Source organism: Polyodon spathula, chromosome 4 (assembly GCF_017654505.1).
Source record: "Polyodon spathula isolate WHYD16114869_AA chromosome 4, ASM1765450v1, whole genome shotgun sequence".
Classification (NCBI taxonomy): Eukaryota; Metazoa; Chordata; class Actinopteri; order Acipenseriformes; family Polyodontidae; genus Polyodon; species Polyodon spathula.
The window spans coordinates 5,777,740-5,805,246 of NC_054537.1; the positions used below are offsets into that span (position 1 = coordinate 5,777,740).

At 38.1% G+C, this 27,507-nt stretch overlaps 1 protein-coding gene across 3 annotated transcripts in view; it reads right to left on the reverse strand.

Moving 5' to 3' along the window:
- Window positions 1-203: 203 nt before the first annotated feature.
- The window catches only part of ccny (cyclin Y), a 60,259-nt gene continuing 32,955 nt past the window's right edge, over window positions 204-27,507 (reverse strand). For all 3 annotated transcript variants that reach the window (XM_041246929.1, XM_041246930.1, XM_041246931.1), the window contains 8 exons: window positions 25,215-25,249; window positions 24,101-24,201; window positions 23,750-23,785; window positions 23,515-23,572; window positions 23,269-23,388; window positions 11,620-11,786; window positions 9,279-9,441; window positions 204-1,456 (listed from right to left, as the gene is read on the reverse strand). In XM_041246929.1, the coding sequence (XP_041102863.1) occupies window positions 1,340-1,456; window positions 9,279-9,441; window positions 11,620-11,786; window positions 23,269-23,388; window positions 23,515-23,572; window positions 23,750-23,785; window positions 24,101-24,201; window positions 25,215-25,249 (797 nt within the window). In that variant the 3' untranslated portion in view covers window positions 204-1,339. The remainder of the gene's footprint in view (window positions 1,457-9,278; window positions 9,442-11,619; window positions 11,787-23,268; window positions 23,389-23,514; window positions 23,573-23,749; window positions 23,786-24,100; window positions 24,202-25,214; window positions 25,250-27,507) is intronic.

A 27,507-nucleotide genomic window follows, 5' to 3' on the forward strand; every position in this document is an offset into this window, starting at 1 on the left:
ACCAGTTTGATGGTATTTTTATGACACAACACACAAGTCCCTTGGACTTCTTTTATTTTTTGACAGTACAATCAGTCAGTTGTCTAATTTTGACAAAGCTTAACCAAACACTGTCGAAACTTTTTTTTAATGCTGTGGATATAAAAATATAAAATACAGACTTAATCCCTTTTAATAGAAACATCTGCACTTAAGCCATCAAATGAATTCATGTTTATGCTTTTTATAATATTATTCATTGATCATGGGTAACTTTTTTCTTGCAAACACACTTACAGACACAAAAACAAACACACACAAACACGGCAGAGTTCAGTATCTAAAAAGATCAGATTTTCATGGACACAAAGTTAAGGGGTTACAAAAGGCATTGGATTTAACAGCACGAGTCAAAGGGTTAGCATGGAAACAAGATTTATAAAGGGTCTGGGAACTATTTTGCCACTTCATGGTTATTCTAAAGAAGCCTTACCAGCAAGTACAAGTCCATGAAAATTACATGAAGGACCCCATTAATTTTTTAAAAATCACGTTTATATTACTTGCAAATAGGTGTCTTAGTAAACAAATACTTTGCTAAACACCAATATTTCATGGTAAACATACAAACTTTTTGGCCTGTTCATCGAGGAGGTCTTGGAAACATTTTCAAACACATACTGGACTATATCAGAGAAGCATAAACTAAATTTAATAAAATGACATGTAAGAAAAGGGATTTTTTTTTTTCGTTTGTGGTCCACAGTTGGGAATACATTCAGATAAATTAGATTTAAACAATGCTGGTCAAAAACATCTCTATGTTTGTATAACATAAGACTGTGTAACTGAGAAAGATAGGAATGCCTAATGAGACACAAAATGAATGCAACCGCTACAAAATGATGTTACCTGTTTATGAACTGCTTGTGCATGAGAAAGGACTTTCTGCAAACTACAGCAGGAATGCAATCTGAACACAAAACGTATACATTGGAATAAATGAAGTGTAACACACGGTCCCCTCTCTGCTCACCCCAGTGAGTCTCATTGCAACATGCAGGAAGGTATGTTTATGTAAAATGGCACAGTTGTTTTCCATTCTTCTAATCCTCAGTATTTTGTCTTCTCTTTGTTTTTTCTCTTTTATTCTCAACAATCTCAGCTGCATTTGCTCTTCATAGTCGAAGGAAGATGTTCAAGCAGTTCGAGTTCTTTTTTCTTTAAAAAAAAAAAAAAAAAATCTAAAATCTGTTCCCTCTGTGCTGCACAAGATGGAGGCACTGTAAAGGCATCTAGCCGAGCTGATAAGGTCTCTCATTTCCTCCCAGATAAAAACTGGATGGACAATAAAGAACCGCTAGGATATGATGGCAGGGGACCACCTAACCACATTCAGATTGTCCGCACTGGTGGAGCGCTTCTTTGCAGATTTCCTCAGGTCCTTGTACTTGTCATCACACAGCCGAGAGATAGCCTGGAGGATTTAAAAGAAGAATAGGAGATCAGTCAGCATGACTTAATGTTTCTCAGTATTTGTTCATTTTTTTCAATGGATGCAAAGTTACTCAGTGCTGAATGAGTTCTTGAGCAAGCCTGTTTTTGGTGGCTAATTTTGCGTGATTTCCACTGCAGCCATTTCCAAGGACTTTTCCTGAAATTCTTAAAACCCAAAAGAATTATGTATCATGTACACATCACCTTTCTTTTTTATTGTGACCACACAGAAAACACCAGGTTCAATGAGCTTGTATGAGGATTACAGATGGTTAATTAAAGCACCAAGACCAATAAACAAACTGGCAAGAACACACTCGCCAATATCACGACTCAAAAGCTTGTATCTTTTACATGTAATTAACTTGTTTTGGTAGTCCAATAAATAACAACATACAACAATTGTGATACTTTTTTTATTAGTACATAAACATGTCTCAGTTTGTGAATAAACAGACAAACTAAGCCAGGATTTAGTTCACCCACAAATGAAGCCGAGGGGATAGCAGATAGTTTTAAAATGATATTGCAACCTTCAGACCAGCAGGCAATACCAGTGTCTGTTAACCCATGCGAGCTTTGAGTAACAGGTGGAGACAACTGAACAAACATCGTTACAGAGCAGGAGTGCACCACCATCTATTCTTATCTTGTCAGACGCAGGAAGGAAGTATACTTGACGAAATGGAATGCTGAGTATGGTGCCTTTGACGGGGGCACACATCATTGCAACTCTGCAATTAAAACAAGCTCTGGTCCAGCACAAAGCCCTGCCGCTCCTTTCATGTTTGCTTTGTTTATTTTCTTAAAACAGTTGTTTAATCTTCATTCCCCTAAAAGGTAATGACATTCCCCTTGAACACACAGTATTCGAGTTAACATACACAAGAGCAACTAAAGCAACAGAACTCTAATAAAACAATAGGTTTCAGGATATTTAAGGGGGTTTGCTCGGGCTTTTGACTTTCAACATACAAGATTTGAAGAAATGCGATGCAATAACTAGAGCAAAGGCAAAGAACAACACATGTAGCTATAATCTTCATAAAGAGTTTGGACCTTAAAAATTGGGCCGTAGTTCAGCAGGTAATAGTAGAGGTAGGATTTTATCTACTCTCTATCAAAGTCTCAGGGAGAAGCAGCTTTTATACCTTACAGAAAACATGTCGGGATGCGATTTGCATAACCAATTGATCAGACAAAAGATTCACTTTCAATACTGTCACAGTAAGAAATCCTTCTTATAGATTCTCATTATAAACGGCTAAGATGTCTCTAGAAGACCGGAGAGACATATCTGTGTGCAATGGAATGTTCCAGCAGTTAGATCATTCTAGAGTAGGGGTGGTAACTCTGGTCCTCAAGAACCACACTCCTGCAGGTTTTCTGGGTCTCTTTAAATCATCAATGGCTAAAGACCTTGAATAAAAGTTAGTGTTGACGAATTAAGAAAATAATTGGTTCAATTAATAAATTGAGAACTCTGGTGAAAGGAAAATCAGGAGACCCTGCAGCTCTCCAGGACCAGGGTTGGCCACCCCTGTTCTATAAGCTTCTTCCTCTGTTATGTGACCGATCTAGCAACCTATCAAGATGCTGGAGTAACTGAGACGCTTCATCTGATCTCTGATTGGAGAATGAGACAGGAATTAATCCTACATGTTTTTATAGTACCTTTGCTTGTTACCTTACTACAGCAGTCCAACAGATTGAGGATAATGAGAGATGAGTGATGGGTGATGAGCAATGTAAAGCCCACAAGAACAGTTCCCTGTAGAAAATGGAAATCTCTCTCTCGTCATTAATCTTTCAAAGCTGCTTGTGCTCCATTTTAAAGATTGTTTTAACGGTGAAGGCACAACTGCAAAGATGTGTTCGAAAAAAGGAATAGCGGTGGAGAAGATGTACAGACTGCAAGAACAATATCCGTCACGGAAAAGGAAAGCCGAAGCAGTTAGGCTGACACCTTTCTGAAAATACAAAATAAGGATAAAGCCAAATGCAAAGTCAACAAGGTGTGTTTTTAAAGTGTTTACTCCAGTCTATTTTTTAAAAAATGACATGTTTAAATTTTACAAAATAAGAAACTTGAGAGTTTAGATTAAACTGTAACAGCAGTGTACTGCTTTATATGAAGAACTATTATTTTTATTTGTTTGTTTTTTTTAACAAAAACAAAGTCTCCTTGGGGGCATGATGTAAGAATGGCATGAGTCATGGAATACATTGTAAACATGGGCTAAGAACACAAAGACTGACTATTCTAAACTACAATTCTCAACTCGAGAGAGAGAGAGAGACATACATAGACACATATATATATATATATATATATATATATATATATATATATATATATATATATATATATATACACACACACACACACACACACACACACACACACACACATACATACATACATACACACAGTACCAGTAAAAAGTTTGAGTACACTTGCTGGAAACTGGGTTTTTTCATAATTGACAATGTTTTACGTCATATACGTTTCTGTAAATACTTGAAAATGAAAACACATGTTACAATATAAAAAACAAAACATAAGGAGTATCAAAGCAATGTTCAAGAAAATTGAAAATTGTCTCTAAATCTTGGATTCCTCAAAATAGCCACCCTTTGCCTTAATAATAGCCTCACAAACACAAGGCATTCAGTTAACAAGTTTCAGCAGGAAATCACCCGACATGTCTTCCCAGCTCTTCTGCAGCAATTCCCACAGATGTAGGGCACTTGTTGGTAGCTTTGCTTTGACTCTTCTGTCCAGTTCATCCCATACAAGTTCTATGGGATTGAGGTCTGGAGGCTGGGCAGGTCAGGTCATTAGATTGAGTTGTCCTTCACTTTCCTTCTTCGCCAGACAGTTCTTGCACAACTTTGAGATGTGTTTCGGGTCACTATCTTGCTGAAGAATGAAGGACTGCCTAACTAGCCATAATCCTGATGGAATGGCATGCTTCTGAAGTATGCTATGATAGCCATGCTGGTTGAGCTTGCCATGGACTTGGTAAAGATCACCAACTCTGTCACCAGCAAAGCAACCCCAGACCATGACACTGCCTCCTCCATGCTTGACATTGGGAACCACACAAGCAGAACTCATGCGCTCACCCTATCTGCATCTTACAAATACTCGGCAGTTGGACCCAAATATATCAAATTTTGACTCACAGTCCATAAGACCGACTTCCACTCCTCAAACGTCCAGTTTCTGTGTTTTTTGGCCCAGGCAAGTCTCTTCCTCTTATTCTGCACTCTTAACAATGGTTTCTTTGCAGCAATTCTTCCAGTTAGGCCAGCTTCTCGCAATCTTCTCTGAACAGTTGATGTTGAAACATCTGTACTTCTAGTAGCATTTAGCTGAGCTTGTATTTCAGGGGCAGTAAATCGCCGGTTTCGCAGACTTGTGACTCGAATGAACTTGTTCTCCGAGTCTGAGGTCACCCTTGGCCTGCCTGACCTTGTTCGGTCCTCATGAGTGCCTGTTTCTTCAAATCGTTTGATGCTCTTGGCCACAGCAGTTACAGACACTTGCAAAGTTCTTGCAATTTGTCTTAAAGATTGACTTTCATTTCTTAAAGTAATTACAGACTGTCTTTTTTTTTCTTTGCTTAACTGAGCATATTTTGCCATTTTCTGCTCCCTTACATTCAGGAATGACAAACTTGTGCCTATGCTACCTGTATTTATAGTAATCATGCACCCTCACCTGTTAACAATAATTGGTGACAAAAGGTTAATTAGGTAACATGCTAGTTAACTCAGAGAATATCTAACAAAGACACTTTTATACTTAGGCCAGTGTTCTAACACCATGTTATACACATTTCAGACTTTTAACTGATTTGGGCTTCAGACTGAAATCCCCTTGCTTTCGGTGACTACTTTATTGAAATTGACAAGATTTACATTTTCATTTCAAAATTTAATTTCTGAATGCAATTCACTTATGATTATCAGCTTATATAAGTACACGTATCATATAATGAAATATTAAGTGTTTATAGACAAGTTTATACAGTTAAATGCATAGATAATCATGAAAAACCTGGTTTCAAGCAGGTGTACTCAAACTTTTGACTGGTACTGTATATATATATATGGTGTTCTAATACATTTACACAATATATTATATATATATATATATATATATATATATATATATATATATATATATATATATATATATATATATGTGTGTAAATGTATTAGAACACCATATTGCTTCTGTTTTCATTTGTTGTAAATATGAAATCAAACCACTGTTACTGAAAATCTAGGAAAATGATCAATAGGCAAATTAGTGATTGTCTAATTTAATTGATAACTTTAATGGGCTACACATGAAATTAATTTAAAACAGTAAAAGAAAGGAAACACAATCACAAATGTTAAAATGCAGGAGACTTTTCAGAAATTGCTTAAGATGCCTAATTATGCACAGAGTGGTCTAGCATTTTCACACATTAGTGTTTAATGTTTCTATATTACTGATATACTGACCAGAAACTAAAATTCTTACACCCAGAAGTTTTCATGCAGGTAGGTATATAAAGGATATAAATGGCACATCGTAAGGTGTTCGAAAGCATTTGCACACAACTGTGTGTGTGTCATATATATATATATATATATATATATATATATATATATATATATATATATATATATATATATATATATATATATATATATATCTCAAAGGAGTTTAAAATGTGTAGGAGACAACAGGATGACAGCCTGTAACCAGGTGAGTCCCCTCACCGCTAAACTATGAGAGAACGGTGGCAGACATATAGAGTTTCAGTCCCTGTATAGAATCTAATCCTGGATCAGACCTGACACATATCCTATGTAAACTGATCTGTGATCAGTCCTCAGGAGAACAGTCACCGAAAGAGGGGAGAAGAGGAGGTGATCATCCTTCCATCATCCTGCGCTGGTGCACGAGTTACAGCAGGTGACATTCAAAAGAGCATTTCAAATTGGAGAGAAATTACCTAATTAGGGACAATGAAAAAACAAGTAGTGTCGGTTTAGTCTGATGTTGGCTTAAATCTAAAAGTAACTATGGTATTCACGTCTGCATTTTCTTCTTTTACTACGTATTAAAAAAAGCTGAATATCATTTAGTGTCAGGGTCCTGGTGACATTGATAACCTGCTTGGAGGTACATTGTTCCTTACATTATTATTTCTGCTGCACCTGTGCTTATAAGCAAGTGCCTGGCTTATTCCTCGCTTTCATATTTTCTGACAATTTCATGATACTGTGAAAGAGCAAAACCACTTATTTCTGGAGACTTGAGCTCAGTCCCACTTTAAGTGAGAGAGACAGATCACAGTTCAGTTCTAATGCAAATGTTATCTTACCACAACAGTATCACTTTTAAGAACATAAGAACATAAGAACATAAAGTTTACAAACGAGAGTAGGCCATTCGGCCCATCTTGCTCGTTTGGTTGTTTGTAGCTTATTGATCCCAAAATCTCATCAAGCAGCTTCTTGAAGGATCCCAGGGTGTCAGCTTCAACAACATTACTGGGGAGTTGATTCCAGACCCTCACAATTCTCTGTGTAAAAAAGTGCCTCCTATTTTCTGTTCTGACTGCCCCTTTGTCTAAACTCCATTTGTGACCCCTGGTCCTTGTTTCTTTTTTCAGGCTGAAAAAGTCCCTTGGGTCAACACTGTCAATACCTTTTAGAATTTTGAATGCTTGAATTAGGTCGCCACGTAGTCTTCTTTGTTCAAGACTGAACAGATTCAATTCTTTTAGCCTGTCTGCATATGACATGCCTTTTAAGCCCGGAATAATTCTGGTCGCTCTTTTTTGCACTCTTTCTAGAGCAGCAATATCTTTTTTATAGCGAGGTGACCAGAACTGCACACAATATTCAAGATGAGGTCTTACAAGTGCATTGTACAGTTTTAACATTACTTCCCTTGATTTAAATTCAACACTTTTCACAATGTATCCGAGCATCTTGTTAGCCTTTTTTATAGCTTCCCCACATTGTCTAGATGAAGACATTTCTGAGTCAACAAAAACTCCTAGGTCTTTTTCATAGATTCCTTCTCCAATTTCAGTATCTCCCATATGATATTTATAATGTACATTTTTATTTCCTGCGTGCAGTACCTTACACTTTTCTCTATTAAATGTCATTTGCCATGTGTCTGCCCAGTTCTGAATCTTGTCTAGATCATTTTGAATGACCTTTGCTGCTGCAACAGTGTTTGCCACTCCTCCTACTTTTGTGTCGTCTGCAAATTTAACAAGTTTGCTTACTATACCAGAATCTATAGTTTGAGAATTAATCTTTTGTGCAGGACTTTGTCAAAAGCTTCCTGGAAATCTAAATAAACCATGTCATATGCTTTGCAATTATCCATTATCGATGTTGCATCCTCAAAAAAATCAAGCAAGTTAGTTAGACACGAGCTCCCTTTCCTAAAACCATGTTGACTGTCTCCCAGGACCCTGTTACCATATAGGTCATTTTCCATTTTGGATCTTATTATAGTTTCCATAAGTTTGCATATAATAGAAGTCAGGCTTACTGGTCTGTAGTTACCTGGTTCAGTTTTGTTTCCCTTTTTGTGGATCAGTATTACGTTTGCAATTTTCCAGTCCGTCGGTACCACCCCTGTGTCAAGAGACTGCTGCATGATCTTGGTTAGCGGTTTGTATTTTTGAATCAAAGGACAGAAAAGACGGACTTTCCCTTAGCCTTGCACAAGCATATTCACAGTTCTAAAACATTTCACCTGATATATGATATCCCCCAGCCTGTGTTCAGTTACTTAGCAGGTAATGCACACAGTGTAGGGTTCTATAGTGTGTACTATACTCCCAATACCACAATGCCTGAATGTACACCAAGAGGGCCAAGCAAAGCACGAAAGACGAGCCACAAGGTCTGGTATGTGAGCACACACGCACATGCAATCACATACACACACGGTATGCATAAAAGAGGAATGGGTGAAAGAGATATTGATATTTTTTTCTTATGCATTACGGAAGCCAGGATTTGACCCATCTTAAAAGTGAGCAGATTGTTCGACAAAGCACTGAAGCACTGAAAAGGGGGGCTTACTATCTGGAGACCACTGTGGAGTTGCAGTTGATGCACTAATAGGTTCAAATAACAGCAGTACTACTCTGGTGGGAAATACAGCAATGTCCAGCACTGGTTTATCCTGGTCAGAGCTGGCATTGTGCTGGTTAACTGCTGGACATGTTGCTTCACGATACTGCAAAAGCCCATAACATCATACAACATTTCATGGGCTTAATGCATAAAGTGTTTGGAGAAATGGCAATACTGGTTCAAGAAGGAAAGCTTTCAGATAGTGTTGCATTTGCTTGTTTGTTTCACCTGGAGGCACTGAAACAAAGCATAGAAACTGCTAACTTTCTGTAACCTAAAGTAGCAGCAGACGTCATGTTTAAAATGAAAAGAATGTTTGCTGCAGCATGCCTTTCTTTCAGAAGAGCACCTGTGAGACCCGTGTGTATTTTAAACAGAAGTGACAAACAAGAAAGATGTGTGGAATGAGTTTACAATTCCTTTAAAAAAGCCCAGTCTCTGTTGTCCTGAACCCCGTACATGGGCTGTATGTATATACTAGCAAGGTATCCATTAGGAACCCTGTAAACAACCGTTCCAATTCCAAACTCTCACGAGTCACCAGACATTGCTGGAAATATTAGTAAAATATCCCATACATCACCCAGCACTAAAAAACAACAAGAAGAAAAAAAGAGAAAAAACCTCACCTCAAGTTTTTGTGCTTTGTCCCTGCTTAGGGGCTCCAAGGGATAGCCTAAGTTATTGGCCTCTGCCATGGACCGCAAGTCAAAATAATACTTTGCATAAACACTTGAAGGGACGTTAATGTTGAACTGCAGCAACTCAAGAAACTGGCGCTCAAGCTCATTCCTGCAGACAAAACAAATGAGAAGAAACACACTGATCAGGATGCCTTCTGATACATGCTTATGCATGTGAAGAATGTATAGCTCTTCAATTGGGTTAAACCTTTAGTAGAAGTAAACTAAATTAAAAAAAAAAAAAAAAAAACATGAAGCACTTTAAATGTGACACCCCTACAAGTATGTTATTAGCCTAGACCTGATAACCAAAGGAAAAACCTCTTAGATGTAGGTTGAATGATAAAAACGACAACCACCACACAGTGATGTCTGAGTAAAGCAGGTGTGATGCACTGGTTAGGATGAAGAATTCTGAAGGAACTGTAACTTGTAAACAGTGGCACAAATAGCAGCCCAATAGTTAACTTATAAAAAGAGACAAAGGCATCCATCAGTGTCTCTGCATTAGACATACCACTTCAAATCAACGCTGGGACTGTAACCCTAAGACTTTTAGATGATAATTATTAGGCACTTGTGCATGCAGCAGCACAAGACATCCACCTATGCAAATATTCAAATTTGTGTAGCAACACGAGAGCTAAATCTAGCCGACATGAGTGGAAGTCGTAATGCAAGCGTCTAACTTGGAGATAATCTCATACATTAATTTACTTCTCTGGTTTGTGATTTGATCCTCAAAGAGAATGGTAAAACTATCCCTCTTAAAACATGTCAGAGAGGAGGCTGGCACATGCCACCACGTTAATTTATAAAGCATTCTTTATTCTTGAGCATACCAGGCGTTTGGAGCAACGGCTTTTTAAAGTATTGAATTCCAAAGTAGGGGAGCTAAACATTTTGGAACCATTAATATTCAGGTATATGGGGTTGCCAAGAGATGGTCGATCTTAAAGTACATGCCATAATGTAGGGGTAACAGCCTCGCTCAGATAATCAGGAGCAATACCATGGACAGCCTTAGAAGTGACAAGTGCAATGTTGAAATCAATGCAATAAAAGCCAGTGACGTGGTAGGACTGGAGGGACGTAATGATGTGGAATGTGGAAGTATTCTGGTTGAAGTATCGTGCATTGACAACACTTACTCAAAGTCAATCTGACATCTACATTAAAAAAACAATCCTTCACTATACAATGCAGACAAAGAAAGCTTTTAGCATCTCTATGCTGTAGCCCTTGTTGCAACAGAAATAAAGGAAATCAACCCTGTTTATGGAAAGCCTTTATACAAGATCAAAATTATTGAACGTATCTTGACTTTCTCTATGCTGTTTTATTCACATTGATGAAAAAGGGGATTCATTTTCAGCAAAAGCAATTTTGTCAAACATTTATGTGCTAAAAAGGCTCCCCTCCAGATGTATGGTTTGCTGGCCATAACTTAGTTATCCAACTGCAGTTTATATTATTATTATTATTATTATTATTATTATTATTATTATTATTATTATTATTATTATTATTATTATTATTTATCCAACTGCAGTTTATATTTTATTATTATTATTATTATTATTATTATTATTATTATTATTATTTTATTAGCAGATGCTTTTATCCAAAAAGCGCCTTACAGAAAATTAAACAAAATATAAAACTATAAAATTAGAGCAAATAAAAATGCAAAAAGGATATATAAACAGAAATTTACAAATGAAGAATAATAAGAATGAATAAGTGGGTTTTGAGAAGACAGCAGAGAGCAGTAAAAGACTGAAAAGTCTTGAGAATAACCGATAGCTGGTTCCACCACAGGGGGACGAGGGGAGAGAAGGAGCAGCATGGGAGGAAGCAGAGTGAAGAGAAGGAGCAGCATGGGAGGAAGCAGAGTGAAGAGAAGGAGCAGCACGGGAGGAAGCAGAGTGAAGAGAAGAAGCAAGCATGGGAGGAAGGAGAGTGAAGAGAAGGAGCAAGCATGGGAGGAAGGAGAGTGAAGAGAAGGAGCAAGCATGGGAGGAAGCAGAGTGAAGAGAAGGAGCAAGCATGGGAGGAAGCAGAGTGAAGAGAAGGAGCAGCACGGGAGGAAGCAGAGTGAAGAGAAGGAGCAAGCATGGGAGGAAGGAGAGTGAAGAGAAGAAGCAGCATAGGAAGGAGAGTGAAGAGAAGGCATAACAAGTCATATGAACTTTTATTATCTATGACCTGCTTTGGATAGTAAATGAATAGCAACTAATGCTCCCGTGTGTCACTACAGGCAGAGCGTATGCGGACAGTAACTCACATGTCTTCCACTGTGATATCTTTAAGGATCTGGCAGTAATCCACATTCCAAACTGCTTGGTCGTCCCACACCTTTGAAGCCAGCAAGATGGCACCCAAGACAATTCGCTTCCAGTTTGCAGGGCAGATATCAATCTCTGCATATGTTAAGAGCCTTTCAAGATATACCTGGAAACAAATAATTACAAGAAGAAAAGTAATGACAATACAGTGCACCCCATTTACAATGCCGTAGTTACAAGACAGTATGAGTCTTTCAGTGACCAGTGCAGTGTCATATTCCAGTGTCAACTGGCTCCAAGTTAGTGTGTTTCCCAATAAAAGAATAAACAAATCCTGTTTAAAACAGCAATGACACCACTGCTTCCAGTTGCAAACAACTCCATCATCGGGTATTCCCTTAGTAGCTGACCTTGTCTGTAGAGATGCCCTCTAACAGGGTTCTACTTCTTAGTTTACTTATGTAAAATACAGTTGTGTTTAGGATGTTTCACCTAAGACTTGGCGCTGCAGTCTGTTTTACAGTAACATTTGTAAAGATAATAATAATAATAATAATAATAATAATAATAATAATAATAATATCAGAACAAGCAGAATGCTAATGATTTGGAGCATTTGGGATTGATAAAGTTAATCCAACCACAAAGCCAAGGCTGAGCTTGCTTGAAAAATAACTCTTCTAATACCCTCACTCGCTTCTTGTTATAAAGAACTGGGGGCAGTCTCATTATACAGTAACAGAATGAAGTCGGTAGAGCCGTGTGGAAGGGCGGAGGAAAAGCCCTGAACATAAACAGAAGGGGGCGGGGCCAAGCCCTGCGTGTAAATAAATACACTGTTTGGTGTTTATTGGTGATTGGAAAATGTATTAGTTATTTTAAACGGGCGATTTAAATGTATGATTTGAATGGATGTTGTGTTATTTAAAAATACAATGTTTTTTTTTGTTATTGTTTGGTTTGGATACGGTCTGGCAGATGTGATGGTAGCATTGTTCAAGTGTTTGTAATTATTTTTTAACTGCACCAGTATATAAACCCTGCAGTTCTGTCCCGGGTGGGTGTTCGAGAGGAGGAACGGGAGCGAGAGGAGAAACCAAAACAGAGAAACTAAAAAACAAAACAACTGCTACAAATGCTGGAAGCTCCAGCAACGAATTGGTCTAGTTTAGTTTTTGTGTTTGTGACTTTGTTTTTGTTTGAATATTTACTTTGCTCTGCAAGCATTGTTTTTGTAAACCTTTTTATTTTATTTTTGGTGAATAAAAACAGTGCCGCAGTGCGCTTTGACTAAAAATATATTTTTTTAAAATGTTAATATTGTCAAAACAATGCCTGAAACAGAATGCTTCATCTTAAAATGTAACCATGTCACAAAGAACCGAATGCTACCGTTATCCATCATCATGACAAGTACTGCAAAGCTGGCTTTGTGTGTGTGTTGTTTGCACAGGCTGTTAGACATGGCTGCTTTCCAAAGGCTCATGTGTTTAACTGGGCAGACCTCACAGGGCCTTGCCGAATGTCTGCAAGGTTCCATAAAGTATTATCATTGTGTGAGGCTTTACCAGGCTGTATCAGAAGCACAGCCAGCAGACATCCACTCGGGGGGGGGGGGGGTCTGGATAGATGCAGCCAGTTTCACCATCTGAAAAATAAGACCCCCTGTGCCTGTATCCTAATGACATTGCATTGAAAATGAGGCATACCAAGAAGAAGAACTGCACAGCCAACCCTCATTCTTGTTAGAACAAAAGTAAGATCTTTTACACAGATTCCTGCAGATGACTGGCAGCAAGCAGCATCGAAGCGCTTAGTTTTTAGCAGAACAGGAAGTGAATGTGAGATCAGAACAATGTTCGTTAGAAAAGACACAGCAGCCTTCTTTTTTGGAAGAACTAAACCATAAATCATCCATCCATCCATTATCATTAACCGCTTAATCATTTACAGGGCCTCAGTGAGCCGGAGCCTAACCTGGCAGACACAGGGCGCAAAGCAGGACTACACCCTGGACAGGAAGCCAGTCTATCGCAGACCATAAATCATCACATACCAAAACAAACATGTATATTCCAGTCTTTAGCTATTTTACAAAACAAGAACCAAACTACACCATAATGTAATATAATATAGGTCTCTTTTAGGTAGTTAGCTATACAAAGGAGAAAAAAATCCATTAGATGTGGGAATTATTAAAATATTAACAATGAATCACTGGGTAACTCATTAGAGCTCAAAACAATGGTTACCAAAGGTCACCACTGGATTTTGTAATCCCATTTATATTCCTTGCTAAAAGCGCAGTACAAACAAACCAAGACAATTTCTGGTATTAGACTCTCCTGTGTTATGAAGGTAACAGGTTGTTGATTTACTGCTGTTTGATGCCTCTCTAGGTAAGTGCTTGTGAGACTCCATTACCTGTTTGCTGACTGTTCTAGACTGTTCCAGGTGGAACTGAATCCTGTTTGATTGCAACTATAACCAAACTCCCTATTTAAACTCCCTCAGTAAAACAGCTGAAGGCAGTTGGAGTGGGTCACAGGCAAGCAGTTATCATATTATTCTTGTAACTGACTTATTTTGAATACCACCACATTTGCTTGGGAAATAGTATATGGATAATATTTTGAGAAATGTATTTTCTATATTGTCTATATGATATGTGACTGTGACCTAAATAGACTTTGCATAGCAAAAAAAAGTACATGTTCATTAAACTCTAAGTGTGGATAATTATTAGAACAACATTTTTCTTTTGGCCATTTTGATCAAAAATGTCAAACTAAAAGTGTCAGATGAACACTGGTCCAGTCAATGACTATGTACACATCCCGTCTGTTGTAAGGGTCGGTATGGGCAAAGGGTTACAATGGGAGTGTGTATATATACACACACACAATCTTTATTTTTTATATAGCACCTTTCATAGTGGACCACCATCACAAAGCGCTTTATAAGATACGAGACTATCTGCCCAATGACCTGAAGCTACAGTATGGTTAATCAGAAAAAGCTGGACCTCGCGTAGAGTAAACTCCTAGAAATAAACATGCCAACAGACTGCAGCCACAGTGTGAGCTGCAGAAGCACAAATACTGCTGAGAAGAGGAAGCAGTGTTTATAGTTCCTGTTGTATGAACTCCACACCATGGGGAAATCATATTGGATTGAATGAGCTTTACACACAAAAGGTCTAACACAGCGTTCTGTATATCCAGTCTAATTCTTTATACCATAAAACAAAACTAAGACGACAGATGCCAGACAGTCATAACTGTGTATTTTGCACTTTTATTTCAATACATAAACAAGGAAACACACTTATCCCGCTAATCAACAGTATAATCCCTGACTAGACTAAACTGCACTGCAAGTAAAATGAAAATAATAAAAAAATGGTGTATTTCAACACAATCTAGCCATTTTTCTGTTTAAAAAAAAAAGTCAAACCCTCTTAATATCACACCAAAGGGACTGAGCATACATTGTGACAATAAGCAGAGTGACACTGCTTAAATCTTTTAGTTTCCAAGACTTTTTCATTTTAATATGCAATGATCAAAAAGCACTGAACACACACTTGTGATCCCTATGAGTCAAGCTGGGTGATCATGTGAGCACACGGCTGTCGAGTACAGTGTATACAGAATGTGTTGATAGTACAGGACAGCTGGTGCAGCATTTTGAAGTGATATTGAGTGGAGCTGAAATCAATTGTAGGACTGTTACATTTCCTTCATATTAAGCAGAGTGACATTAAACAAAGTGATATTATCAGGAGCTTGTTTCCATTGACTCCCATTACACTGTGGTCGGGTCATTACAATGTGATGATAATAAGCGTGGTGTGATATTAACCAGAGTGATATTAAACATGTTCAACTGTATATAAAAAGACAAAGTTATTTCTTCGAGAAAGCACAGATCAATGTCAAATCACAGTACAGCTGTTTTGAAAGCAAAGGTCTGTGTCAATGTCATCAAAATGATAGAAAGACCCTTTGAAAGTACAGGTCAGTGTCATCACAATGATAGACAGACCCTTTGAAAGTACAGGTCAGTGTCAATTTCATGACCGGAGGCTGAGCTGTGCTGAGGTTAAAGCCTTCATGACATTGGGTTTATCGTAAGATATATCGACTAGTAATCCCTCATTATATGGGGCAGTCAATTCCACTGGCAAACAACTGCTAATAGCCAGTCCCTCACATTCCGTATTATGCAATGTTATGTAAGCAAAAACACATGTGGTTGTAATGAAATTATTGCACGCAGCTTGAAGTGTGATTATTTAAAATTGCTTTTGTTTTTACTTTGTGTGATGAGGCTGTGTTCCAATCGAGCAGCTGTACTGTCATATTACATGGTTTTGTATCCTTTTCAGCCAATCAGAGCACTTTACCCAAGCCATTTTATACTATATTATATTGCACTGATTCCTCGCTAAATCACTGAGCTATGGCTTGGAAATATTTTCATATAAATAAATGAATGGCTCACCTTCCTGAGAGCTTTGCAAGCATTACTCTATCTAAATTGTAGGCAACGCTGACATTTAACAATATTAATATGAGCATTCAAGGTGCACTGTGCATTAGTTAATAAAATATAAATGAAATGTCTCAACAGCTATCCCTGCTTAGTCAATGCAGCAGTCGAGTGCCATGGAAACTAGGAGGCAAATCCAATGAACTCTATCCACTAACTGAGCCAGCCAAGTAACAGTACAAGTTACCATTTTCAAAACCAAGTATGTCAGCCTGAAATTAACGTTCGTTTTGCCCTGGTAAATTAACTGACTCAACACCAATAACCACTGTTTGAAAATCCAGTGTGTTGCATACTACTGTAAGAATGAGAAGTCTTGCTTCTAGTTGTAAAAGTCAGAGCCTTCTATACTGTTCCATGTATTTGTTTGAAGAGATCCATGCAAATGTTACATTGATGCTATTACTGAGAGATCACTTTAATACCCCAAAAAGCAAACTAGCGTATGCCAACGTGGCAAGAGACGCCATTATGAAATATTATGAAATAATGTTATTATCTGAATTTGAGACAGTACCAGTACACCTCCTCTCAATTTGAACAAACCCTGAATTCACCTGACCAGGAAACCTGCAGTTAAACTGAAGACACTGAAAAATACATTTGTCATTGAATTTGTGTTTCTTCTTGTGTTTCTAAAAGCAGCACTATGGAGTGTTTCATATTTATGCATGGTGTAGCATGTCACGTAACCCTTGTGTATAAAGAAAGCTCAATATGAGTAAAGATATTGTTGCCCGGGGGTCTTGAACGTACTGTACTTCTGTCTAAAACATGCAGGTTTGTTCTAATTTTCATCCCTTGTCATGACATAAAAATCCATCCTGCCCAGATCAGCACCTGTTCAGAATGGACTACATCGATTTCCAAATGAAAGGGGTCAGAAACTCAGAGGAGAAAATCTAGTGGCACTGCTGGTGCTGTCCATGAGAGGCAACGAGGGGGTTCCCACAAGACTGGTGAATGAGGAGAGCTGCAAGAAGCCGACAGACAAACAGGGCCAAGTGTGAAACACTACAGAGTGAGTACACTGGTAAAACACAACCACTACGACACCTGCTGGAATAAAACTAAGAGGTTTTCTTAGCCATGGCAAACAAAGCACAAAAGTGACAAGAGCTGGTTAGCACCAACAAGGCTTTGCAGTCGTTTTGAATTAAATAATAATGACATGGTATGGTCTTGTTGTCAAGATTGGTAGTTGAAATCACTGGGCTTGTATTTTCACCTCTGTGCCAAAGTTACTCTGATATCAATGGGCACTTGTATGCTCGTGATGTGTTTTGTACATTTGTGACAATATTGAACTACCCCTAAGTAAGCTGAATTAAAAAATGCAGCTAAATAACTTGAAACAAGTTCCTGATAGTGGACACGTAGCGTTAACATAATCCATTTTACATAACAAAGGTGTGCCCAAGTCAAAAAAGGCTGACAATGACAACAAATGAATATTAGCGACATGGGAGAAAACCAGTCCTGGAAAGTTAGCCAATGGAAGGCAGGCAAATGCCTCTTTTTATGTCACACCGGTGTTTTTGTTTAGTCAAATGTGATTGATGTACTGTTTATCCCGAAACAACCCAAATCCTTTAAAATAAATTATTATTATTTGTAGATTTGTTTCAGTGTATTTGAGTAACAAACAAACACCAAACAGCATATCAAGTCTCCGTGTACTTAATATAGAGTGTGAGCATGCCAGCCTCCTTTATACTAAGCTGCACTCAGTCAAGTACTAATGAGCCTATCGCTCAAACTTTAAAGAATGAGTTCATTTTCACCCAAAGCTGCAGTAAAATTATCAGAAAAACTAGAAGGAACTGTTATGGAAAACAATGTGGCAGGAATGGATGGGAATTTAAAGGGCAATAGGTGAAGCATGCAAGCTGTGCAAGAGGTTGTTCCTGGATGCTGCTGCTCTCTTGTGAATCCAGTACCACTTGCAAGGCTACAAAGTGTCACTTATTTGATTTTCAAAAATAATGCCAAATAATTGATGTCCACCAACACAGAATGGAGCAGGTGGTATTTTTGTAAGTGGTAGAGCTGTCATAGTCTTCTTTGCAATGTATCTGTATTCACTGTAGCAGAGTTAATACAAGTCTCAATAAAGTGATGCTGTGTGGAAATACCAGCACTGCTTGAACAGAATTTAAATACGGCAGTATCTTCTGTTGTTCGCTGTGTGATGCGGTTTCACTACGTTTTCAGGACGGTACCAAACAGCTTTAATTATTAAGTAAACAAGTCCTCTGTTTATTTAGTTTTTTCCTCCATTGTTTAATTCAAGGACAATTTAATCATTCAAAACACCCGAATTAGACATGCAAGTTTGAAATGAACATAAGAAAGTTTACAAATGAAAGGAGGCCATTCGGCCCATCTTGCTCGTTTGGTTGTTAGTAGCTTCTTGATCCCAGAATCTCATCAAGCAGCTTCTTGAAGGATCCCAGGGTGTCAGCTTCAACAACATTACTGGGGAGTTGGTTCCAGACCCTCACAATTCTCTGTGCAAAAAGTACCTCCTATTTTCTGTTCTGAATGCCCCTTTATCTAATCTCCATTTGTGACCCCTGGTCGTTGCTTCTTTTTTCAGGTCGCAAAAGTCCCTTGGGTCGACATTGTCCAAGCTTTTTAGAATTTTGAATGCTTGAATCAGATCGCTATGTAGTCTTCTTTGTTCAAGACTTTAAGCCTGTCTGCATGACATGCCTTTTAAAACACGGAATAATTCTGCTTGATCTTATTTGCACTCTTTCTAGAGCAGCAATATCCTTTTTATAGTGAGGTGACCAAACTGAATACAGTATTCTAGATGAGGTCTTACTGCATTGTAAAGTTTTAACATTACCTCCCATTGGCTTTTAATTCATATGTTCCCCACATTGTCTAGATGAAGACATTTCTGGGGCAACAGACTCCTAGGTCTTTTTCATAGATTTCTTCTTCAATTTCTGTATCTCCCATATTATATTTATAATGCACATTTTTATTGCCTAAGTGCAGTACCTAACAGTTGCAAAGCTTCTGACAGGAGCCACACAAAGGGCTCACAGAGAGGGGCTGGAGAAAACAAGTATAAAATCAGGCTTCTCTATTATTAGCAGAAGTGAATAGGCACATATCAGTCACTCCTCACCCCTATTCTGTTACTCATAGCATCTGTCAGTCCCCTTAGGGGTACACTCCACAAAGGTTCTGTATAAAGTGGCTTGTTCCAGGCACTCAAGCATTACTCAACTGACCAGGATACTGTCAGGGCAATGACAGGCATCGCGTAGCATTTGTTTAAAACAAACACAATTAAGATTCACTTATCTGTGTTTCACAAGCTCAGACAGATGCCACCTGAATTTTTGCACTAAAAGTTTCACATCTGGAGAGTACTGACCAATGTCTAGTTTCTTATGTTTAATTACTATGTGAGAGTAGCTGTTTATTAATTCATGCTAATATTGGATTCAGCTTTAACTGAGATAAAATGAGACAGCAGTGGTAGGGGCCGACCACGAAGTAGCTTCACTGCACCATCTGAACAAACTAGAGCAAGAGTTGAGCCTGCAGCGCGTTTCCTCTGCCAGGTAAAGTGGATTTCCTATTGGCCCGGTGTTGACAGCTAAAGTGGAATGCTGGCTCCAGGGATCAGCCAAAGTGTGGCCTCCTTAGCGCCTCAGCATGGCAATGGGCTGGGGCACTACAATTCCAGTACAGGAAACCTGTCGGCTTCATGTCAGTTTAGAAAAAGCTCACTTGTCATTCTTTTCAAAAAGCATTGCAAAGATACCCCTCATGGGTTACAGCAGGCCTAAAACCAAAATTTGTAAATAAGAATGCACTTTCTCCTGAAATTAAAAATGTCTTTCTTTTATGCAGCCAAGCAGGACAGCACTATGGTTATGAATATCCTCACTATGCAATTCTTACACTGTTTTTACTGTTAATCTAACAAGGTGCTGTGGAATAAGAAATCCATGATGTGAACAGGTAGCTTCTGCATGCTTGGACTCCTGTACCAGTCAGACAGGCTAAACATGAACCATTAACTTTGTCTTCTGAAACATGGTTGTGTGTCCCAAAGGTAATGTTCCTGGGAATATGTCTAAGTAATCGTAACAGTCTCGATGGAAACGCTCATTTACAGCGAGACTCCTGGGACTAACCAAGTTGTGTGTTTATATGAATCCTGTAACAGGAATAGAACAGACAAAACCCTTGGAAATATTAATTGCACGCTTAAGGAGCTACCTGGCACACACACACACATATATATACATACATACATACGCTTAAGGAGCTACCTGGCACACACACACACACATATATATATACACACACATATATATATATATATATATATATATATATATATATATATATATATATATATATATACATATACACATATATATATATATATATATATATACACACACACATACACAAACATACAGTGCCTATAGAAAGTCTACAACCCCTTTCAAAATTTTCACCTTTTGTTGCCTTATAGCCTGGAATTAAAATGCATTAAAATAGTTCACCTTTTTTTTTTATAGCATTTATCTACGCATCCTACCCCACAACTTCCAAGTGAAAAAAATATTCTAGAAATTTGTGGAAAATTCATTAAGAATAAAAACTGAAATAACTTGGTTGGATAAGTGTCCACCCCCTTGTAATAGCAATCCTAAATTAGCTCAGGTGTGACCAATTGCCTTCAAAATCACACACCAAGTTAAGTGGCATCCACCTGTGTTAAATTGTAGTAATTCACATGATTTCAGGATAAATTCAGCAGTTCCTTTAAGTTCCCTCTGCTGGGTAGCGCATTTCAAAGCAAAGACTCAACCATGAGCACCAAGGTGCTTTCAAAAGAACTCTGGGACAAAGTTGTTGAAAGGCACAGATCAAGGGATGGGTATAAAAAAATAACAAAGACCTTGACTATCCCTCAGAGCACTGTCAAGATGATTATAAAGAAGTGGAAGGTGTATGGCACCACCAAGACCCTACCTAGATCAGGCCATCCTTCCAAACTTAATGACCGAGCAAGAAGGAGACTGATCAGAGAGGCTACCAAGAGGCCAGTGGCAACTTTGCAAGACCTACAGGCTTTTATGACCAAGATTGGTCAAAATGTGCATGTGACAACAATATCCCAAACATTCCACAAATCTGGCCTGTATGGTAGGGTGGTAAGAAGGAAGCCATTACTCAAGAAAGTCCATCTTGAATCCCATTTAAGAACATAAGAAAGTTTACAAACGAGAAGAGGCCATTCGGCCCATCTTGCTCGTTTGGTTGTTAGTAGCTTATTGATCCCAGAATCTCAACAAACAGCTTCTTGAAGAATTCCAGGGTGTCAGCTTCAACAACATTACTGGGGAGTTGATTCCAGACCCTCACGATTCTCTGTGTAAAAAAAGTGCCTCCTATTTTCTGTTCTGAATGCCCCTTTGTCTAATCTCCATTTGTGACCCCTGGTCCTTGTTTCTTTTTTCAGGCTGAAAAAGTCCCTTGGGTCGACATTGTCAATACCTTTTAGAATTTTGAATGCTCGAATTAGGTCTCCACGTAGTCTTCTTTGTTCAAGACTGATTCAATTCTTTTAGCCTGTCTGCATATGATGTGCCTTTTAAACCCGGAATAATTCTGGTCGCTCTTCTTTGCACTCTTTCTAGAGCAGCAATATCTTTTTTATAGCGAGGTGACCAGAACTGAACACAATATTCAAGATGAGGTCTTACTAATGCATTGTACAGTTTTAATATTACTTCCCTTGATTTAAATTCAACACTTTTCACAATGTATCCGAGCATCTTGTTGGCCTTTTTTATATTTGAAGTATACAAAAAAAAAACTCTGTAGATTCTGTAACCCTGTGGCAAAAAAAGTTTTGTGGTCTGACGAAACTAAAATGCAACTTTTTGGCCTAAATGCAAAGCGTTATGTTTGGCGCAAACCCAACACAGCGTATCATTCAAAGAACACCATCCATACTGTGAAGCATTGTGATGGCAGCATCATGTTATGGGGACATTTCTCATCTGAACTTGTCAGGACAGAAGGGAAAATTAAAATGAAGCAAAATACAGAAAAGTCCTTGAGGAAAACCTGCTGCCCTCTGCAAGAAAGGTGAAACTGGGACAGAAGTTCACCTTTCAGCATGACAATGACCCAAAGCACAAAGCCAAAGCTACACTGGAGTGGCTAAGGAACAAAAAGGTAAATGTCCTTGAATGGCCCAGTCAGAGCCCCGACCTAAATCCAATCAAAAATTTGTGGCATGACTTGAAGATTGCTGCCAATCAATGCTCCCCAAGGAACCTGACAAAGTCTGAACAGTTTTTGTAAAGAAGAATGGTCAAATATTTCCAAATCTAGGTGTGCAAATTTGATAGAGATCTATCCCAACAGACTGACAGCTGTAATTGCTGCCAAAGGTGCTTCCACCAAGTATTAACTCAGGGGGGTGGAGACTTATCCAATTATGATCTTTCAATTTTGTATTTTTAATATATAATTTTTTTTCTCAATAAAAACTTTTTTCACCTTAACAGTGTGGAGTATGGTGTGTAGATAAGTGGAAAAAATCCTCATTTAAATGCATGAAACTCTGAGGCACTGACACAACAAAATGTGAAAAAAGTTCCAAGGGGGCGTAGACTTTCTATAGGCACCTATATATATATATATATATTATATACACATATACACACACACACACACACATACATACACACAGAGTATGAGAATCAGGATCCAACAGGATACTCGAATCACTAGAAATAATTAAGTAGATGAACTGAATAATTTAATAGTTATCTACATCATTTCAGCTTCTGAACTTCTGAGGATAGCATGGTATTGAAACCAAGACATCTACCACACTATCTGAAGAAGGTGGAAGTTAATACATTGGAGCTAATTATAAAAAACAGTGAATTTCCAGTTCCTCAATTCCTTTTTACTATTTCCGGCACTTCTTCTGGTGTGTACCAGGAGCTGAAGCAATACTGAGGTATCACGCTGCAGGCTGCACACTGCGTAGGTCATTGTGATGATGAATGCAAGGCAATGCTGCCTGTACTCACCAATGTTACAATGGCACATTCTGCAGTCAGCTGGGCAGCACTGAACAGAGTTCGCACAAACCGGTATATCTGCTTCTGTTCCGGGTCGTGCTTCTCATAGTCTGATGGCAGTTCAGATTTCTGGAGGGAAGACAGTACAAAGAAGGAGGCTATTCTCTTTGATAATGACAAAAAAAATAATAAAACACCTCAGGACACACATACACTCAAATAGAGTTTTATAAAATGTAAAAATTCTCAATTTACCGAAAGCGGATGAAGTTTCTCATTGAAAATGTCTAATAGCATTCTTCCATTGGCATCTCTGCAAGCAAAAAATAAGTAATTAATTAAATAAATAAATAACCGTGTACCAAGTGTGTAAACAAGCAAAGTTAACACAACATTGTGTAGAAAACACTCGGATTATGTTCAACTTGCAAAATTCCAGGGCATGTGTTATCAGATCTGTGTTTAATAACCCTGAGGATGCGATACATACCTGTTTTTGATGTGGTAATATATTGCAAGAGCTACACTGTAAAAGAAACAGTTGTTAATGTCCAAGAAATGTATGACAAAATCAGAGAGCATTGTTTTTGCTGAATAATTTAAATATTCAATATCAGGGCAATATTCAAATTAACATGTGTAATATACAGCGCACATTCGATATTGCCAAGAGATCACTCTTTGTGTGTTCCATTTTAAATTAAAAGGCTGTTTGCGAGTGAAATGGCATTATAAAACGAAGAAGCACTAATTAAAGCTCATACTTAAAATGTAATACACAAATGTATTCTAATAGAATAGAATGCATGCATTATAAAGGTAATATGATATCTATAGTCACCATTTAATAGTATATTTGAGGTTTGGTTGACTGACTGTGCTGTCATCTAAGAAAATAGTGGAACAGGAACTGTATTTTCTTCTTATTTGCCCTGGTGGATGCTGCAAAAACATAACACCAATAGTTTTTATTTCAGTTGCAATACACCACACTTGGAGTTAAGAGGCATTGGAGAGCAGATCAGCATCAGTTTTACACACACACACACACACACACACACACACACATTCATATAAGTGACTAACAAAGATAGCCTACATTATACATGTCTATAGTGGACAACTTTTACAGAGTAATAAAAATGAAATGATGTGTGTATTACAATAAGAACCACACCACTGTTTTGCAAACATCTTAAAGTTAAAGAGACTGTAAATAAACTGAAGAAAATGCAGGTTGAAGCTCTTTGCTCCAAGTTCTGCAATATGTCCCCACTACATTTCTACATTCCTCACCGGTGACAGGAAACTATGAAACCACATGAGAAGGTAGAGGCAGAATGACAGCTCAGAACAGCAGGTTCCTTTCAGCTGAAGAGCAGAACATAATGTACCAACGGACAGCAGGAAAGCATTGGAGAACTACTCCTTAAACCCACCCTGCTAGCGAGACACTGTTACTGTCATGTATTACAACCACTGAAATGATACTAAAGCTGTCTTTACAGCCTTGTGGTCTTTTCACACAGAGGTTTAAATACAACACAATTACAGAAATTCAGCAACTCAAAACTGACAGAAAGTAATGTTACGTGAGTGTATTAAAAATATATATTTTTGAACATTTTAAAAAAAGCACATTTAACAATACAAAATAATTTTACAATTTGGGATACAGGAAATTAATGAAAAAATAAACTATTTATTTTATATTATTTATACAACGATCACACACGCTCCCACATAAATGCATTTTGAAAGCAAAATCAGGATTTCTATTTGATGCAGGCGGGAATTTCTAAAGCAAACTTAATTTCTCATTGCCTTACTTTGATGGAACAGAAGTGCAAGCCTATGTTGGTTTCAACACTCCTATTCTGGCTATTCTGCAATGTAAAGGAAGCTTTCACTTCCATGGAAGTTAAATTGTGGAAAAGTTAAAATTGTTTACTTACATGATTTATGTAAAGGCTCTTCCGTTTTTCTCTCACTGTAGAAAGGTAGAAAAAAAATTAGGGAGGTCACAGAAATAGTCAACTATTCCCCTGTACATAATGCACCACACTGGCAAAGAAAACAGCCAATCGCTGGCAAAAGCAAAAACATTTGTTTTAAAATATCTTGACCAGTGGTAAATCTTGGTTAACAGCCGAGAGGGTGTATTTGTTCTGAGCCAACTGCAATAATACAACGTTTATCAGATTGACATGCTGACCTCTTCATCTCTATTCCTCTTGAATCCACCACCCTCTCTCCTTCCTCATCCATCAAGAACCTTTGTGTTATCCTCGAGCCCTCCCTCTCCTACTCTCAGCACATCTCTACTCCGGCATGCTCCTGTCACTTTTTCCTCAGCAACATACAGAGAATTCTCCCCTTCCTCAGCGAATACTCCACGCAGCTCATAGTTCAGGCCCTGGTAGTGTCTCGCCTCGACGACTGCAACTCCCTCCTGGCTGGCCTCCCTGCCTCTGCTATCCATCCCCTCCAGCTCTAACAACTCTGCTGCCTGCCTTGTCTTTTCCCTTCCACGTTTCTCCCATGCTTCACCGTTACTCCTCTCCCTCCCACAGCTTGCATCCAATTCAAAACTCTTGTACTCGCCTATCGCTGTCTCGACCTTTCTGCTCCCTCCTATCTCCAGACTTTTCTCCCTACACCCCCTCTCCGCTCTTCCTCCACCAGAAGTTCAGCTGTACCCTCCTCTGCTCCCCTGCTTCCAGAGCCTACTCCTTCTCCCCCCTTGCCCCTCTGTGATGGAACAACCTACCCATGGACATCAGGACCGCTCTGTCCCTGACCACCTTCTGGCACCTCCTCAAGACACAACAGGCAGGATCTGTAAACCTCACAATTCGACTATACTGGACTATATGGCACCCAATTGTTCCAGTACACTGAACTGCTCCATACCTTGCCAGATTCTACTACTGCTCTTAATTAGAACTACTTCCTTATTGTATTTGATTTTACTCTTATAGGCATCTGTACTCACATTTTTTGTGATTGCTCTTATTTGAAATCGTTCTCATCCGCTTATCGGACTTTACTCGTATGAGCAAATATTTTTATATAAGTGAACTGCTCTTACTCAAACTTGCTCTTTAAAGGTGATTATTTACTGTACTCTATTTTGCTTTTATTTGAATTTGCTTTTATTTTCTACTGATTTTACTGTACCTTATACCTGCTCTTATCTGTAATGTAATATTCTGTAATGTAATATTTTATAATGTGATATTTTGTAACAATTGTAAGTCTAAGAAATACATATTATTATTATTATTATTATTATTAATAATAATAATTTAACTTCACCTGTCAGAGATTTGACAGGACCATTGAATTAGCTTGATCTAGTCAGTACGGCTGCTCAAAATTACAAATTAGCAACAAGGAAAAACAAAAAGTTTCATGGTTCTTCTCAAGCGAACCTCGTCAGCAACAAGAAACCTTTTTGGAAACCAAACCTGTAACGTCCCCTGCGGTGAGGACAGCGCACCTTTTTTTTTTTTTTTCTTTTTTTTTAGTTTTTTTTTTTAGCCTAGGACATGGCACAATCATCAATAACTAATTACAATGCTCATAAATTCCATGATCCAATGTAATACCTACTACAGATCAAGGTAAACAAAAAGAAGGCACAGTTGAAGCTTAAAAAAAAAAAAAAAAAAAAATGAAAAAGGCTTCGCTTTCAGTCGTGCTGAAGATAAATTACAACCTGCAGTAATTAAAAAATGAAAAAATGTGTAAAGACAAACTAGATTGGCACATCTCTGCTCTCAGCACTAGGGCGCAGAAAGATCACACACAGCTCAAGAGAGAGCATGAACCTGTGCATGGGTCAGCAGCAGGGTAGTGAGAAGGTGTTTCGAGGTGCAAGTTAATCCCAATGTTAACAGTGGCCAATAAACAGTCCTGTATTTTCACCTTTCCCTGAAAACACCAACTATCCATCCTGACCAACCATCTCATTCTGTATTATTAGCAGGATTTATTTTTTGGTTTTTATCATTAAAAACTAAATCATCCAGCATGCCTTTCCCCCCCCATTCACGCTCCAGACTGCCATCTATATAACTAAAAAAAAAAAAAAAAAAAAAAAAATTAAAAAATTCTCATTGTTCATGAGATTTAAACTGGTGGCGATGGCACCGGTGTGGGTTTGCAAATCCATAGGCGCTCCCCTACGAGCAAGCTTAATTACTATACATGGTATATTCCATTAAGGTGCATTACACAGTCCAT